Source organism: Syngnathus floridae, chromosome 16, assembly GCF_059516105.1.
Source record: "Syngnathus floridae isolate MCC-2025c chromosome 16, RoL_Sflo_1.0, whole genome shotgun sequence".
Taxonomy (NCBI): domain Eukaryota; kingdom Metazoa; phylum Chordata; class Actinopteri; order Syngnathiformes; family Syngnathidae; genus Syngnathus; species Syngnathus floridae.
In genome coordinates, this window is record NC_142428.1 from 4,988,718 (window position 1) to 5,000,756 (window position 12,039).

The following is a 12,039-nucleotide window of genomic DNA, read 5'->3' on the forward strand; positions in this document are numbered from 1 at the left end:
CCCATTGGCCACCACATAGCTCCGCCCCCACTATACAAACAATTAACCATCAAAATGTTAAACAAACCACAAAATTTCCTCATCTCAACATTGGCTTAATGCCAATTGTAGTATATCAAAACCTCAACCATAAAATATCATCTCAATAATAGCTAGCTTAATGCTAATAGGCTACATCATGCAAAACGCTAAGCATAAACCTGATGTACATAATTTCACGCGCACAAAAATCTTAAAGGAATCCGCGATATCTACAATATAGGGTGAAAACGATGAACCCCTGACAGCAGGGGAACGCTATCTCCTTTAAACTTCCAGTGAGGTCTAGTAGGCCTTAAAGAACAGCGCGGCTGGTCTCCGCTATGCTCATGTTGTCGTCTCTCCAAACAAGCGTGAAATGTGACTCGATGGGGGGGCGAGAGTAGCGCTGTCATCAGCGAGAGCTCGACGCGGGCGCTGGAGTGGGCTCGCTCGCCCAGCGAACGCCGTGTGTTTTCTCTCCCTCGGCGTTGGGGATTCAGGAGGAGGCTTCACCCACGCCTGCTAGGCTACTTCGATTAGTCATCCACCCCCGAGTGGACACAACGCTTGCAATTGCGCAGTCAGATCGCAACCTCGGCAAATATATAACACCAGGACTTAAATCCCAGTAGGAGATTCCAGAGTTGAAAATATCATCATCTCTTTTTCAGTCAGTTCTGCAGAGGTCAAGTCAAACATGGGTCAAAGGTCAAGTATTGCTCTTCAAATTTCAAGCGAGTCCCAAGAAAAAGAAGTTGTTTGCGTCTTCCAGAAATTTTAGCCAAGTCCTGCAACTTACTCAACATCTTACTAATGTGACACCAAACGAGACACCATGATAATGACAGACATTAGGGCAGAAGAGGAAAACAGTGATTTATGCGCCGAGGTGAAGTTGATCAAGAGAAAAGAGCACACATTGAAAAGAGGAAATGAGATGATGATTTATAACAAACACACTGCTGTTGACGGTTCGCTCGTCGGAAGACATTCCTTCCATTCCTATCGGTCCTCAAATGAAACACCTGTCAGCCGGCCCGGGGACAACACACGCATAAACAATACTAAAATGGGGAAAAAAAAAAAAAAACAACACCGGCCTCCATACTGCATACAATCTTTCAAATTAGGATCCCTCATTTAATCCAGTAGATAACACATCCTCACATGCTGTTTGAAGCTCATCCGGAGATTATTCGCTCACTCGCACGCAGATACATTTAATGTATATTTGATTATTCCAGGGAGACTTTCTAGGTCAGCACCAGTAAGTCCACTAGCGGATGAAAAAAAAAACACTTGCTCAGCATACATCTCACCGTCAGTTAAATACAGATATAGCTAAAGACTCTTTAAATGACGAAGTTGCCTTGGGACTCTGTAATGGAAGACTCGGAATATTTCGATCCAGTCTACAATATTGTGCTTAAGATGGATGGAGAGCATAAATTGGAACAACAAAGATCAATCTTTTTCATCCTTCACGCTATCCTTCTTTAACGGCGTTTACAATAACAGTTGGACTGTTGCCGATAAGGATTTGTAAATCATGGCAGCAAATGCTGTCCTTGACAAACTTGACAAAATTATGTGTGAAGTGACAATGTACTGTACATGTATTATGTTTGAGGCAGTCCAACAAATTCCTGGACAATTTTGAAATTTCCCCTGACATTTTTTTAGGTCTTAAAAGTAGTCTGGGAAAAAGACGACGTCTAGTCACCCTAATCAAAATCTATTCGATTTTTTTTTTTTTTTTTATTGCACGCAATGTTGGTTTGTTTGCTGGGCAACAACATGAAACGTCCCACGGTCCTCCGCTAGAGGGCGTCCGAGAACTCTCTGAAATGACATCATCATGACGTAAAGTAAAGCGATGACGGCAAAACCGCACGCGGCAGTCGAACAGAAGCTTATCGCCGTCTATTTGGCTGCATCAGATCAACACGCCACATCAGAAATATTAGCTACATTTGAACTGCCACGACGAAAGAGGTAAGTTACGACTGTGGACCGAAGTTGCCATATTAGCACCGTTATTTGTAGTACTAGTTGATTGCCGTAAAGAAGTGCGTCCTGCTTTCATTAACATGGTAGCTACCGTAGCATAGTGCTAACGTTATGATCTTTTAGCTTGACTATTGGCGTTATCATTGAATTACAGCTGTTTTTTGGTCATGTCGCTGCAATAAGTGTTGTGATTGCAGTGTGAAAATGTCTGCAAGGACTACATCAAAGGACCGTAGTCGTCGACGACTGGAAGATCTTTGGCTGCAGCCTTACGTTGTGTTACGCAGAGCTGGTTAGTACTTGCTTAGGAAAGAACTATTTTCCATTATGAATCCTCTTCTAGTGTTTATTTGTAGTAGAATTCTATCAAAATCACGTGCAATAAGTAGATTGAATAAGTCCTTGTATAGGTTTTGCCAGTTTCTCTTCAACAGTAACTTTCATTGTTAATATACATTGATATGTGTGTTTGTCTTGTTTTGTAGACATCAGTGAAGCTATTCGTCCTAAGCAGCAGGCGCCAGAGTGCACTCGCATTAAAGAGGAAGATGTAGGCAAAGAGATTCACCACTTTGATGAACAAAGGAAGCAGACGTTTCTTTGCACCATGAAAGAGGAGGAAGAGCCGGAGCGGCTTTGTATTAAAGAGGAGGGAGAAGACTCCTTCAACATTAAAGAGGAGGAGGAGGAGGAGTATACATGCAAGATGCTAATGACTGGTGTTCCTGTGAAGAGTTTAGATGAGGGTCAACATGAGGTGAGCAAAGGGGCGGAGCCTCCAAGCTGTAGCCCAAGTCAACAAATGACCAGGAAAGGTGATGGAGACCACTGTGGAGGATCACAAGCAGCTCCACCATCAGATAGTGATGATGTGCCATCACATGCTTCTGCTGCTGATGACGAGGAGGAGTCTCAAAACAAACACAGGCAAGACATGAGAAGAAAGAAAAAGTTTTCTTGCTCAGTTTGTGGCAAAAAATTCTCTCGGAAGGGACATTTAAACTCGCACACAACAATCCACACTGGCGAGAAACCGTTTTCATGCTCAGTTTGTGGCAAAAAATTCTCTCAGAAGGTACATTTCAACTTGCACACAAGAATCCACACCGGCGAGAAACCGTTTTCATGCTCAGATTGTGGCCAAAAATTCTATCAGAAGAGAGATTTAAACGTGCACACAAGAATCCACACTGGCGAGAAACCTTTTTCATGCTCAGTTTGTAGCCAAAAATTCTCTTACAAGGGAACCTTAAAATCTCATACAAGAATCCACACTGGCGAGAAACCTTTTTCATGCTCAGTTTGTGGCAAAAAATTCTCTCGGAAGGGACATTTAAACGTGCACACAAGAATCCACACTGGGGAGAAACCGTTTTCATGCTCAGTTTGTGGCCAAAAATTCTCTCAGAAGGGACATTTAAACGAGCACACAAGAATCCACACTGGCGAGAAACCTTTTTCATGCTCAGTTTGTGGCAAAAAATTCTCTCAGAAGGGACATTTAAACGTGCACACAAGAATCCACACTTGGGAGAAACCGTTTTCATGCTCAGATGGTGGCCAAAAATTCTCTCAGAAGAGTGATTTAAACTTGCACAGAAGAATCCACAGTGGCGAGAAACCTTTTTCATGCTCAGTTTGTGGCAAAAAATTCTCTCAGAAGGGACATTTAAACTTGCACACAAGAATCCACACCGGCGAGAAACCTTTTTCATGCTCAGTTTGTGGCAAAAACTTCTCTCGGAAGGGATATTTAAACGTGCACACAAGAATCCACACTGGGGAGAAACCGTTTTCATGCTCAGTTTGTGGCCAAAAATTCCGTGAGAAGGAATACTTAAAAGTGCACACAAGAATCCACACTGGCGAGAAACCGTTTTCATGCTCAGTTTGTAGCCAAAAATTCTCTTTCAAGGGAACCTTAAAATCTCATACAAGAATCCACACTGGCGAGAAACCTTTTTCATGCTCAGTTTGTGGCAAAAAATTCTCTCGGAAGGTACATTTGAACTTGCACACAAGAATCCACACCGGCGAGAAGCCGTTTTCATGCTCAGTTTGTGGCAAAAAATTCTCTCAGAAGAGAAATTTAAACGTGCACACAAGAATCCACACTGGCGAGAACCCTGCTGCCCACTCAGCTACTTGCTAAAGAGTCTATTGAGAATTCCGAGTGTTTGAGCAGACTTCATGAGTTTTTACATCAACGATAATTCTATTTGTTTACCTTTTGATTGGGATGCTGAACTCTTTTTCTTTGCCACAGTTTGTATTTTAGTCAGCATGAATTTGAGAATATATACCTTATCTGACCATTTTCTGTTGGAGAAATCTAATGAATGTTATGTTTTGATTCACTGAAGTCAAATCAATAACTAGTTGCAGGGGTGTGAAAAAATAAACGTATCTTTGAAATTGTCAGTGTGATGTCCTCTCACAAATACAAAATGCCAATTACGTTGTGTTTTATAAGATCATGCCAAATCAAGTTTGCCTTGATTGGAAGATTGTTTTGTGTCAATTAAACTCATACACTCCCAATTTGATTAGGTTTTACAGTTTTTGTGGAATATTACCTGATGATGAAGTGTTCCTCCAGTTCAGTGAGCCACAGTTTCTCCACGGCCGCCATTAATTCACATACAGCAGACAGTCTCATCTCTGCAGGCCTGATTACACATGAGAAAAATGATCAAAACATTACATCATGTCTTTTCAAAACATATCCATTGTCCCTCCTATTCAGGTATGTGTAAATCCATTTCAAGGCTTCCATTACGTTGTGAAAAGTAAATCAACTCTAGTTTAAGTGTAATTACTTAAAACATTTTTTTTTTGTGAAAAATGACTTAATAGTAAGACTTTGATGAGCAAAAAATATGAGCATGTACAGTCAGGCTTTTTTTTTTGTAAAAAACAAAAAAAGACCACGACCATACAATTGCCTTATGCATTCTTTTCGGTTAAAACTAGAGCGACACTGCCCTCGTGTGGTTTATTATTGTACTGCAAGTCAACCTATTTGTATTAATACAGAAAAATATTTTAAAAAAGATCTCGTTTATTCACAGCAAAGTAACTTCTCGTGTACATGCATGCATAGAGCACTACGTGCAAACTAGTAAAAATATAATGGCATCGTTTCACAGAACGGACAAAATTCTGTATGAAATTTTGCAGTAATGTGTTTGTGTGAGTCAAACGTCAGGATAGTTATCCAGCTTCTGCAGACCTTGCTGCAGGTCAAATTAAAAAATAAAAACCTTGCTTATTGCATGATCATTTAAATGAGTAGAGAGACAAAATTATTAGAGACTTTCCTGAGGAGAAAAATCGAGAGTCGGAACACTTAAGATACTCAATAGCAATATTGATCTACAAGAAATGACAAACTGTGCTTCATAATAATAATAATAATAATAATAATAAAACAAATAAATAAAAATATCTGCATTTCTCCGTATGACCAGTAGGTGGGGATATAAGACCACTTTGGCGCACTCTCACGTCAACCCGACCAACAGGACATCTCTATTTTGATGAGACTCTCGCTGAGGGGTTTCCCAAAATGAGCTGCATGCGCTCGCTAATCTCACCAATGTCAATCAAATTGCTCCAAGGGAAATTGAATGTTAATATTGCATTAGTGAAAATCTTCCCATAAGCCTCCGCCTGATCTCACTTTGCATGGATTGAGATGATCTTGCGGTGGTCTTTTACGAAACATCCAGCGTTTAGGCCCACTGTGTGAATGACCTCGTGGCTTCCAGTGTAAACAGCTGGATCTTCCACAAATCTGATCTATCATAACCTCTTCCTCTTTCTCTCTCTCAGAGGATTAAATAGATTTGCACTTAGAGGACTAATCCTCACAGAGTTGCATGTCTTGGCCTCAATAGATGAATTCGGATGGAGCCTTGCAGATGAAGACTGAAAGCATGTTGTTAGTTGAGTGGTGCCCACTGCTTGAAATGTGATCTCAATCCTGCAGTTAGGTCAGCGTGAATTTTTAAATACATTAAAACTAACTGGGTTTAGTCTACAATGAATAATATCATAAATATTAAACTGTATAAAACATTGGAAATGTATATTTGAAAAATATTTGATTTTAAATCACTGTTTTTCCTGCATTTGTAATGCTGTTTTGTAACGGACAATGCTTCTATGTCCGTTTCTGAAAAAAAAAAAAACTGTATTTGATTTGTACAGAATTATCCATCTTGTATTCCAAAATTTGTCATTTCCAGGGTCATCCTCTCAGACACTAAAATTTCCACTCAGAGGAGTCAATAAATTGACAAACTTTATAGAAAAGTCCCACGAGCTTCATAAAGTGGCCTTCAGGTAGCTTGATAGAAAACATTTTGAGCAGACAAGAGCGGTGTGAAGTCAAGCTGTCATTCTTTGGATGTAGAAAAGAGGATGCGTGAGCGGCTTAAATGTTGGCTGTTAAAGTGATTTCAAATCAGACATTCTCTGCTTTCGCTCTCGTTGCCCAGCCCCTCCCACTCCCCTCCAATTTCATCTGAAATTGAAGGCTCTCAACTGCGACGGATTATAGGAGCTAACCCCGGCATGCAAGGGGGGGGGGGGGGGGGGGGGGGGGTCGCTGTGCTAATGAGGCAAGCCAACAGAGCATCAACAAGTAGCTTCTGCACTGAGGAGACAATTTGCAGTGTCAGACCAGTTGAGCCGGAAGAAAAGTTAGATGACAAACACCGGAAAATCACATTTATTAATAAAAAGATGTTTTCTTTTTTTCTTTTGGATGCTTTGTGAATGATACATTTGTTTTTTTGACGTGAAAGTATTCAAATTGTATCATGGAATACATCAGCAGTGGTTCTCAAATTGAAGGTCCGGGAAGCTGCAGTTAAATTCCGAGTCAAATTTATAAATATATAAACCCAAAAGGGCAGCTTAATTGAATAAATTATACAATTGGCTACTGGTTATTTCAGATTTCATCAGCAGTTTGTGGTCTTACCTTTGTTTGTAGATTTTGACTCCATGAATTAAGCAGCTGCTACGTCATACTAGTTTTTCCACAACAGCTGTATTTCTCCAAGACATACACCAGGGGCGCTTCTATCATCACATCCCAAAAACGCTTCCTTCACTTCCCAGTCCACTTTTAGCTACATAGCGCAAAAAAAATAACTGTGCTTTATTTGTGACAGCGGTCTACCTCGACGGCAAAAAAAAAAAAGGTGCAGCACCTGTTGGCTCACGTACGCCCCCTTCAGTGTGGTAGAGTACCTGTAACCCGCAACCTGTGCCTACTGCGGCTTTATGTCCTATCAGCAAAACAAAGCGTTTCACGTTTGTATTTGAACAGGAAATATGCAATTTCAGCGATTTAGACTATAAAAATGTTCAAAATTAGTCATACATAAAGATCAGTGGACAAATATTAATATTCATTTTATGTTATCAGTATTTTTTTTTTCTTATGATGCTCCCCTGACCACACATCTGTAAAGGTGTAACTATGGGGTCTGCAAAAAAATTGGCCTTTTTGGTGTCAATATTATGAAGGGATCATTTGACTTGAGTTAGATTTTTTTTTTTACAATGTCAGGGTTCCCTGGACCCCAAAGATTTGAGAACCCCTGATATACAGCAGAACACAGAACAACAATTAAGTTTTTCTCTTTATGAGCGGATCGTTGGCGGGATGGTTTGCATTGGAAATGTAAACCCCAAAAAAGTGCATCTGTATCTTCTGTATCGCAGTGAATCATCCTCATGAGAGTCCAGATGCAGGCTGCTTGAGAAGAGCCAATGAGAGGTCAGCGCCCTGCATTCAGTCTTTTAAGGGCTGCTCGCCTCCTCGGCAGGACTTGAAGGAGCGCCGGACTTCTCCCGCTGGTCCTCATCCGGTCGGTCGTGACAAACCGTCCCGAGCACTTTGGCACTGTGCTCCTGCGCTTTGGCCCTAAGAGCAGCGATGCTGTTCTCTCTCAGTTCTTCTTTAGAAATGACTGACTCGCCCTTCGACCTCCTCTCCTCTGCCTCAGAGTCTTCGGCCCTCTGAGAGCCGGGTCGCGGCGGCGGCTGAGGCTGCAGCGGCGGCTCGTCACAATTGGCGACCGCCGGCTGAGGGGGCGGCGGGGTCTCCATGGACTTTTTGTGCATCCCTGCAAAGAGTTGCGGGCATTCAGATTTAGAATAGCGCCTGCTGATTGGTAAGCCATCTTGAACTGAAAACAGCAAGCAAAGAAGGTTCTGGTTTAGAATTGAATGTCGCAACAGCAGTGAAGGAACAAGCTTGGAGGATGAACATGACATGAAGAAGGAAAGAAGGAAGGACAAAAGGAAAGAAGCATTGCTAAAAGGATACAAGTAATATTAAGGATGGGGGGATGACAAAAACAAGAATGAGGAAGAGGATGACAACGAGGAAGGTGGCTCACCTAGCAACCAAGGCGCACAGGACTCCATGATGCCATCCTTCGCTGACTTGAGGATGGACTCCGGCAGAGGGATGGAATGCCGGACCATGGCCCCGTAGAGGCCGTACTCGGCCATGACGGTGCTGCGACCCCAGCACTTCTCTCTCTTCCTCCACTTGGCTCTGCGGTTCTGAAACCACACCTGTGACGACATAACACGCTTCTTTACTATGCTTGTAATTTGCAATCGCTTTCAACTGTGGCTGATTCTAGTTGAGAGAACTGAATTTGAAGTCAAGTCAAGTCCCCCGCTAAATCGATTCAAGCCAAGTCCCATGATTGGTGACTTGCCTCTGAATCACTATGGAAACAGATGTGGAACTCATTTACAGCGACATTTTATATTTTTGTCTTTAATGACATTTTGGGTGTCATAATTGTCATAATAATTCATATGTCCAAATGGGAAAAGGATTTTTTTTCTCATGTCAAATATGAAAACAAATGATTTTTTTTTTTCTTCCAGTGGACGTGCCTCCATAAAGTTTGTGGGAACACTTCTTTATCAGATGACGTCTGAGGTCAGCCCCGGACGTCAAAGGGAGCTGCGAAAAGGAGCAGCTACCCTGGGGCATAACGCCGTCTGATTGAAAAATAAGTTAATTTCAGTCCCGATCAATGGCGGCCAGGCGGACAAATATCACGGGAAATTAAACTAGCAGGACTCGGGGGTGCAATGCTATTGACCCGCGATAATAAATTCAATGTAGTTATTTCATTTGAGCCCCCCCCCCCTTTCTCACACAGCAGTAGCCCCGAAGCCGGTCTCATTTAACTAATTACGCTCAATGAGCAAAAATTGGGTGTTAATTTTTCTTAAGCAGAGGAGCCAGCTTGATCCTATTTATTTTTTTTTTTTTTTATCCATCCCTTTGCATGAGGTATTATTTATTGGGAGATGTTTTGCGCCCTTAATGAGAAACGAGATTAAAAGGCGGGCTTGTGCAGGCAGATGGATGGTGTGGGGTCACGGCGCAATCTTCTCCCGCCTTGATCGCTTGATTAGGTCGTTAGTGTCTGCTTCCACACAACAAATTGTTTCACTTTCCAAGTGAGCCTGATGAAAAACGATGTGTCCCGGGCAGGGGGAAGGCATCACTCAGAACCTCGGAAAGATGAGCAAAATGCAAGGTGCACACACGGGGAACGGGAATTTTCATGATTATAGTTCTTCTCTCTTGTAGCTACTAAAAATGTGCCGAAATATTAGGAACAACTGATGACAATTAGTCTACATCCCAGCCACAATAAAACATTAATTGGCCCTCTGATAGTGTCAATCAAAAATTAGTATGAGACTTTAAAATGTAGATTTTATGCACTGACCTTGTTTTATTCTAATTCATGTCAGGAAATAGCCAAAAATGTTCCTCGTTGTTTACAAGCAGATATTTCAGATGTCTTATTTTCATTCAACACAGAGAAGTCTGCTTTCATGTGGAATACAGATATTCTGAGAATATTTGCTAATAGGAAGCCTAAATTCTGGGGATTTGAATATTTTTAGATTCAACACAGGCTTGAAACAATTGATGAGCAAAAATAATTATCAATACATTTTCTGAGCGATTACTTGATTAATTGACGCACCTTTAATGAAAATAATCTCTATATGCATACTTAATCTACACAGGCCTTCATCACACAGGAGTATGCTATGGAGTCTTATAGGACGAAAAATGTGAATTGATGTTCAAAATATACCAACAGGTGACTAAAATTCATATAGGCCTGACCTACAATTTTTTTTAAAACAACTTAAAGTTAGCTCAAAATAAAAGATATAAAGGGATATTTATTTGAAACTTGGTGCAAAATATAATCTCGTATATAATGTACGTATCTGTAGGTGTGTGTGTGTGTGTGTTTGTGTGTGTCTGACCTGTATTCTGTCTTCAGGTAATTCGGTTTTCATGGCCAACATCTCTCGTGCGTACACATCCGGGTAATGAGCCTCATTAAAGGCCTTCTCCAGCTCCTCCAGCTGGTACGAGGTGAATATAGTCCTGTTTGGACAAATCCGTCAAATATCACCCACGCTCAATTCATGCACAAAACCATCCCATTCCCTTTTTTTTTTTTTTGAATATTTGATTTGATTTATTTTATGGAAATATATTAAAATATTGTATAGGGAAAACATGCAGGTGTATTTATCAAACGTGTAATAGACATGACATGGGGTGAAAAAATAAAGATAAAAAAATAATCATAAAAGGCACAATATGACTCCTGACTATCCAGTGTTTATTAATATAGCCAAAATCACATTTAACATACTGTAGTTCTTTTGTTTCCTATTTTTTTAGATTTCTTTATTGCACAAGAAAGGCAAAAGATTTAGCCTGTTAAAAACAATACAGAATTTAACAACGTGGTACCGTCAGATAATTTGGAATTATTTTTTTGGGAATACAGATTTTAATTCTGAAATCATTACTGACCTGTGACGTCTTTTCTTGCGTTTCTTGCTCTGAGCTATTGAAGATTTGGGCAGTTTTCTTTCACTGGAAGACAAATCCTCAGAGTCTGGACAAGGAAAATATTACGTTTGATCACACATGAAATAGCATATTTGTTTTTTTAATTTACGTGGGAAAAATAGTAGACTCTTGAAATTTAAATTTAACTTTGCACTCTCAAGTAAAAACACACGAATAGCGGACGTTGTATTGTCATATAGGAGAAAAATGCGTTTTTTTTTTCTTTCTTTCTTTCTTAAGGCATGTAAACTGATTTCCTGCAAAATAAAAAAAAGATGCTGACCGGAGCTTGCAGACTGCCCGGCGTCCATCCGCCCCGCAGAGGTGTTGTTGTGCGGCCGCAGGTGCACATCCTGCGGCTCCAGCACGCTCTCCAAAAACGCTGGCTGACGGTAAAACGCCGGAATCCCACCGGGCCCGATTAATCCCATCCCGACACCCACGCCAGCATGGCCCAGCATGGACCTAGCCGCGATGAGATGCGCCCCTGCCGGCAATGAGCTGAGCGGGTTCCTCGGGGCCGCGGACGGCTCCTTGTTGAGCCCCAGGATCTCCTGGATTCCGAATCCCGTGCACCTGCTTGGCGGGTGGATCACGGTGGTCTTGGCCGGCTGCTGTTGGTTGTTAACGCTGCTGCCTCCATTTGAACCCAGAGGAGTTCTTCTCGTCTCCACGGGGTTCAAAGTTGCTGATAACACCGCGCCTTGTTTGCCCGTCATGGTGGCTTGGCTTCAACAAGGTTTTTTTTTCCTCTTTTTTTTTTTTTTTTAGTGGATGTAACAGGCTGCTCCCCAGTGCATGGTCCTCTGTGCACAAGTGCATGCGGGGGCTTCTTTACAAAATGGTCCCTTTATCCAACAGGTCCATCCCGACGAGAGGCAGGGCCCAGCAGCCAATCAGCAGCGAGGATTCCGGATTCCTGTGGATCATCATCGATGCATTTAGACAGACGCTTTTTCCCTCACCCTCATAAAATCTTAGGACTAAAGAAACACACAGCAGTTTACGACAGGCAGGGCAGATCGTTTAAAATTAGGTGAATTTGGAAATCATGTTTTCATGTGGGG

At 41.6% G+C, this 12,039-nt stretch overlaps 2 protein-coding genes across 5 annotated transcripts in view; one reads left to right on the plus strand and one right to left on the minus strand.

Annotated features, from left to right (window-relative positions):
- vsx2 (visual system homeobox 2) overlaps window positions 1-12,039 on the minus strand; it is a 39,179-nt gene that overhangs the window by 24,551 nt on the left and 2,589 nt on the right. For 2 of the 3 annotated variants that reach the window (XM_088356464.1, XM_088356463.1), the window contains exons 2-7: window positions 11,256-11,891; window positions 10,934-11,018; window positions 10,372-10,495; window positions 8,451-8,631; window positions 7,022-8,237; window positions 4,608-4,700 (exon numbers count right to left, since the gene is read on the minus strand). In XM_088356464.1, coding sequence (XP_088212590.1) covers window positions 7,849-8,237; window positions 8,451-8,631; window positions 10,372-10,495; window positions 10,934-11,018; window positions 11,256-11,691 — 1,215 coding nt within the window. In that variant the 5' untranslated portion in view covers window positions 11,692-11,891 and the 3' untranslated portion in view covers window positions 4,608-4,700; window positions 7,022-7,848. The remainder of the gene's footprint in view (window positions 1-4,607; window positions 4,701-7,021; window positions 8,238-8,450; window positions 8,632-10,371; window positions 10,496-10,933; window positions 11,019-11,255; window positions 11,892-12,039) is intronic. The other variant, XM_088356465.1, reaches the window with a different exon arrangement.
- On the plus strand, window positions 1,862-4,452 carry LOC148385238 (uncharacterized). 2 transcript variants are annotated; one of them, XM_088356459.1, is made up of 3 exons: window positions 1,862-2,016; window positions 2,229-2,323; window positions 2,517-4,452. In XM_088356459.1, exons 1-3 carry the CDS (start codon window positions 1,898-1,900, stop codon window positions 4,181-4,183), a joined length of 1,881 nt encoding a protein of 626 aa, XP_088212585.1. In that variant the 5' UTR covers window positions 1,862-1,897; the 3' UTR covers window positions 4,184-4,452. The 2 variants fall into 2 exon arrangements, with proteins under 2 accessions (XP_088212585.1, XP_088212586.1); XM_088356460.1 differs by having other exon boundaries at window positions 1,902-2,016; window positions 2,215-2,323.

Coding starts and splice junctions, on each gene's coding strand:
- LOC148385238 (XM_088356459.1), top strand. CDS start 1,898: ATGACGGCAAAACCGCACGCGGCAGTCGAACAGAAGCTTATCGCCGTC. Junction 2,017..2,228: donor GAACTGCCACGACGAAAGAG/GTAAGTTACGAC, acceptor TTGTGATTGCAG/TGTGAAAATGTCTGCAAGGA. Junction 2,324..2,516: donor CGTTGTGTTACGCAGAGCTG/GTTAGTACTTGC, acceptor CTTGTTTTGTAG/ACATCAGTGAAGCTATTCGT.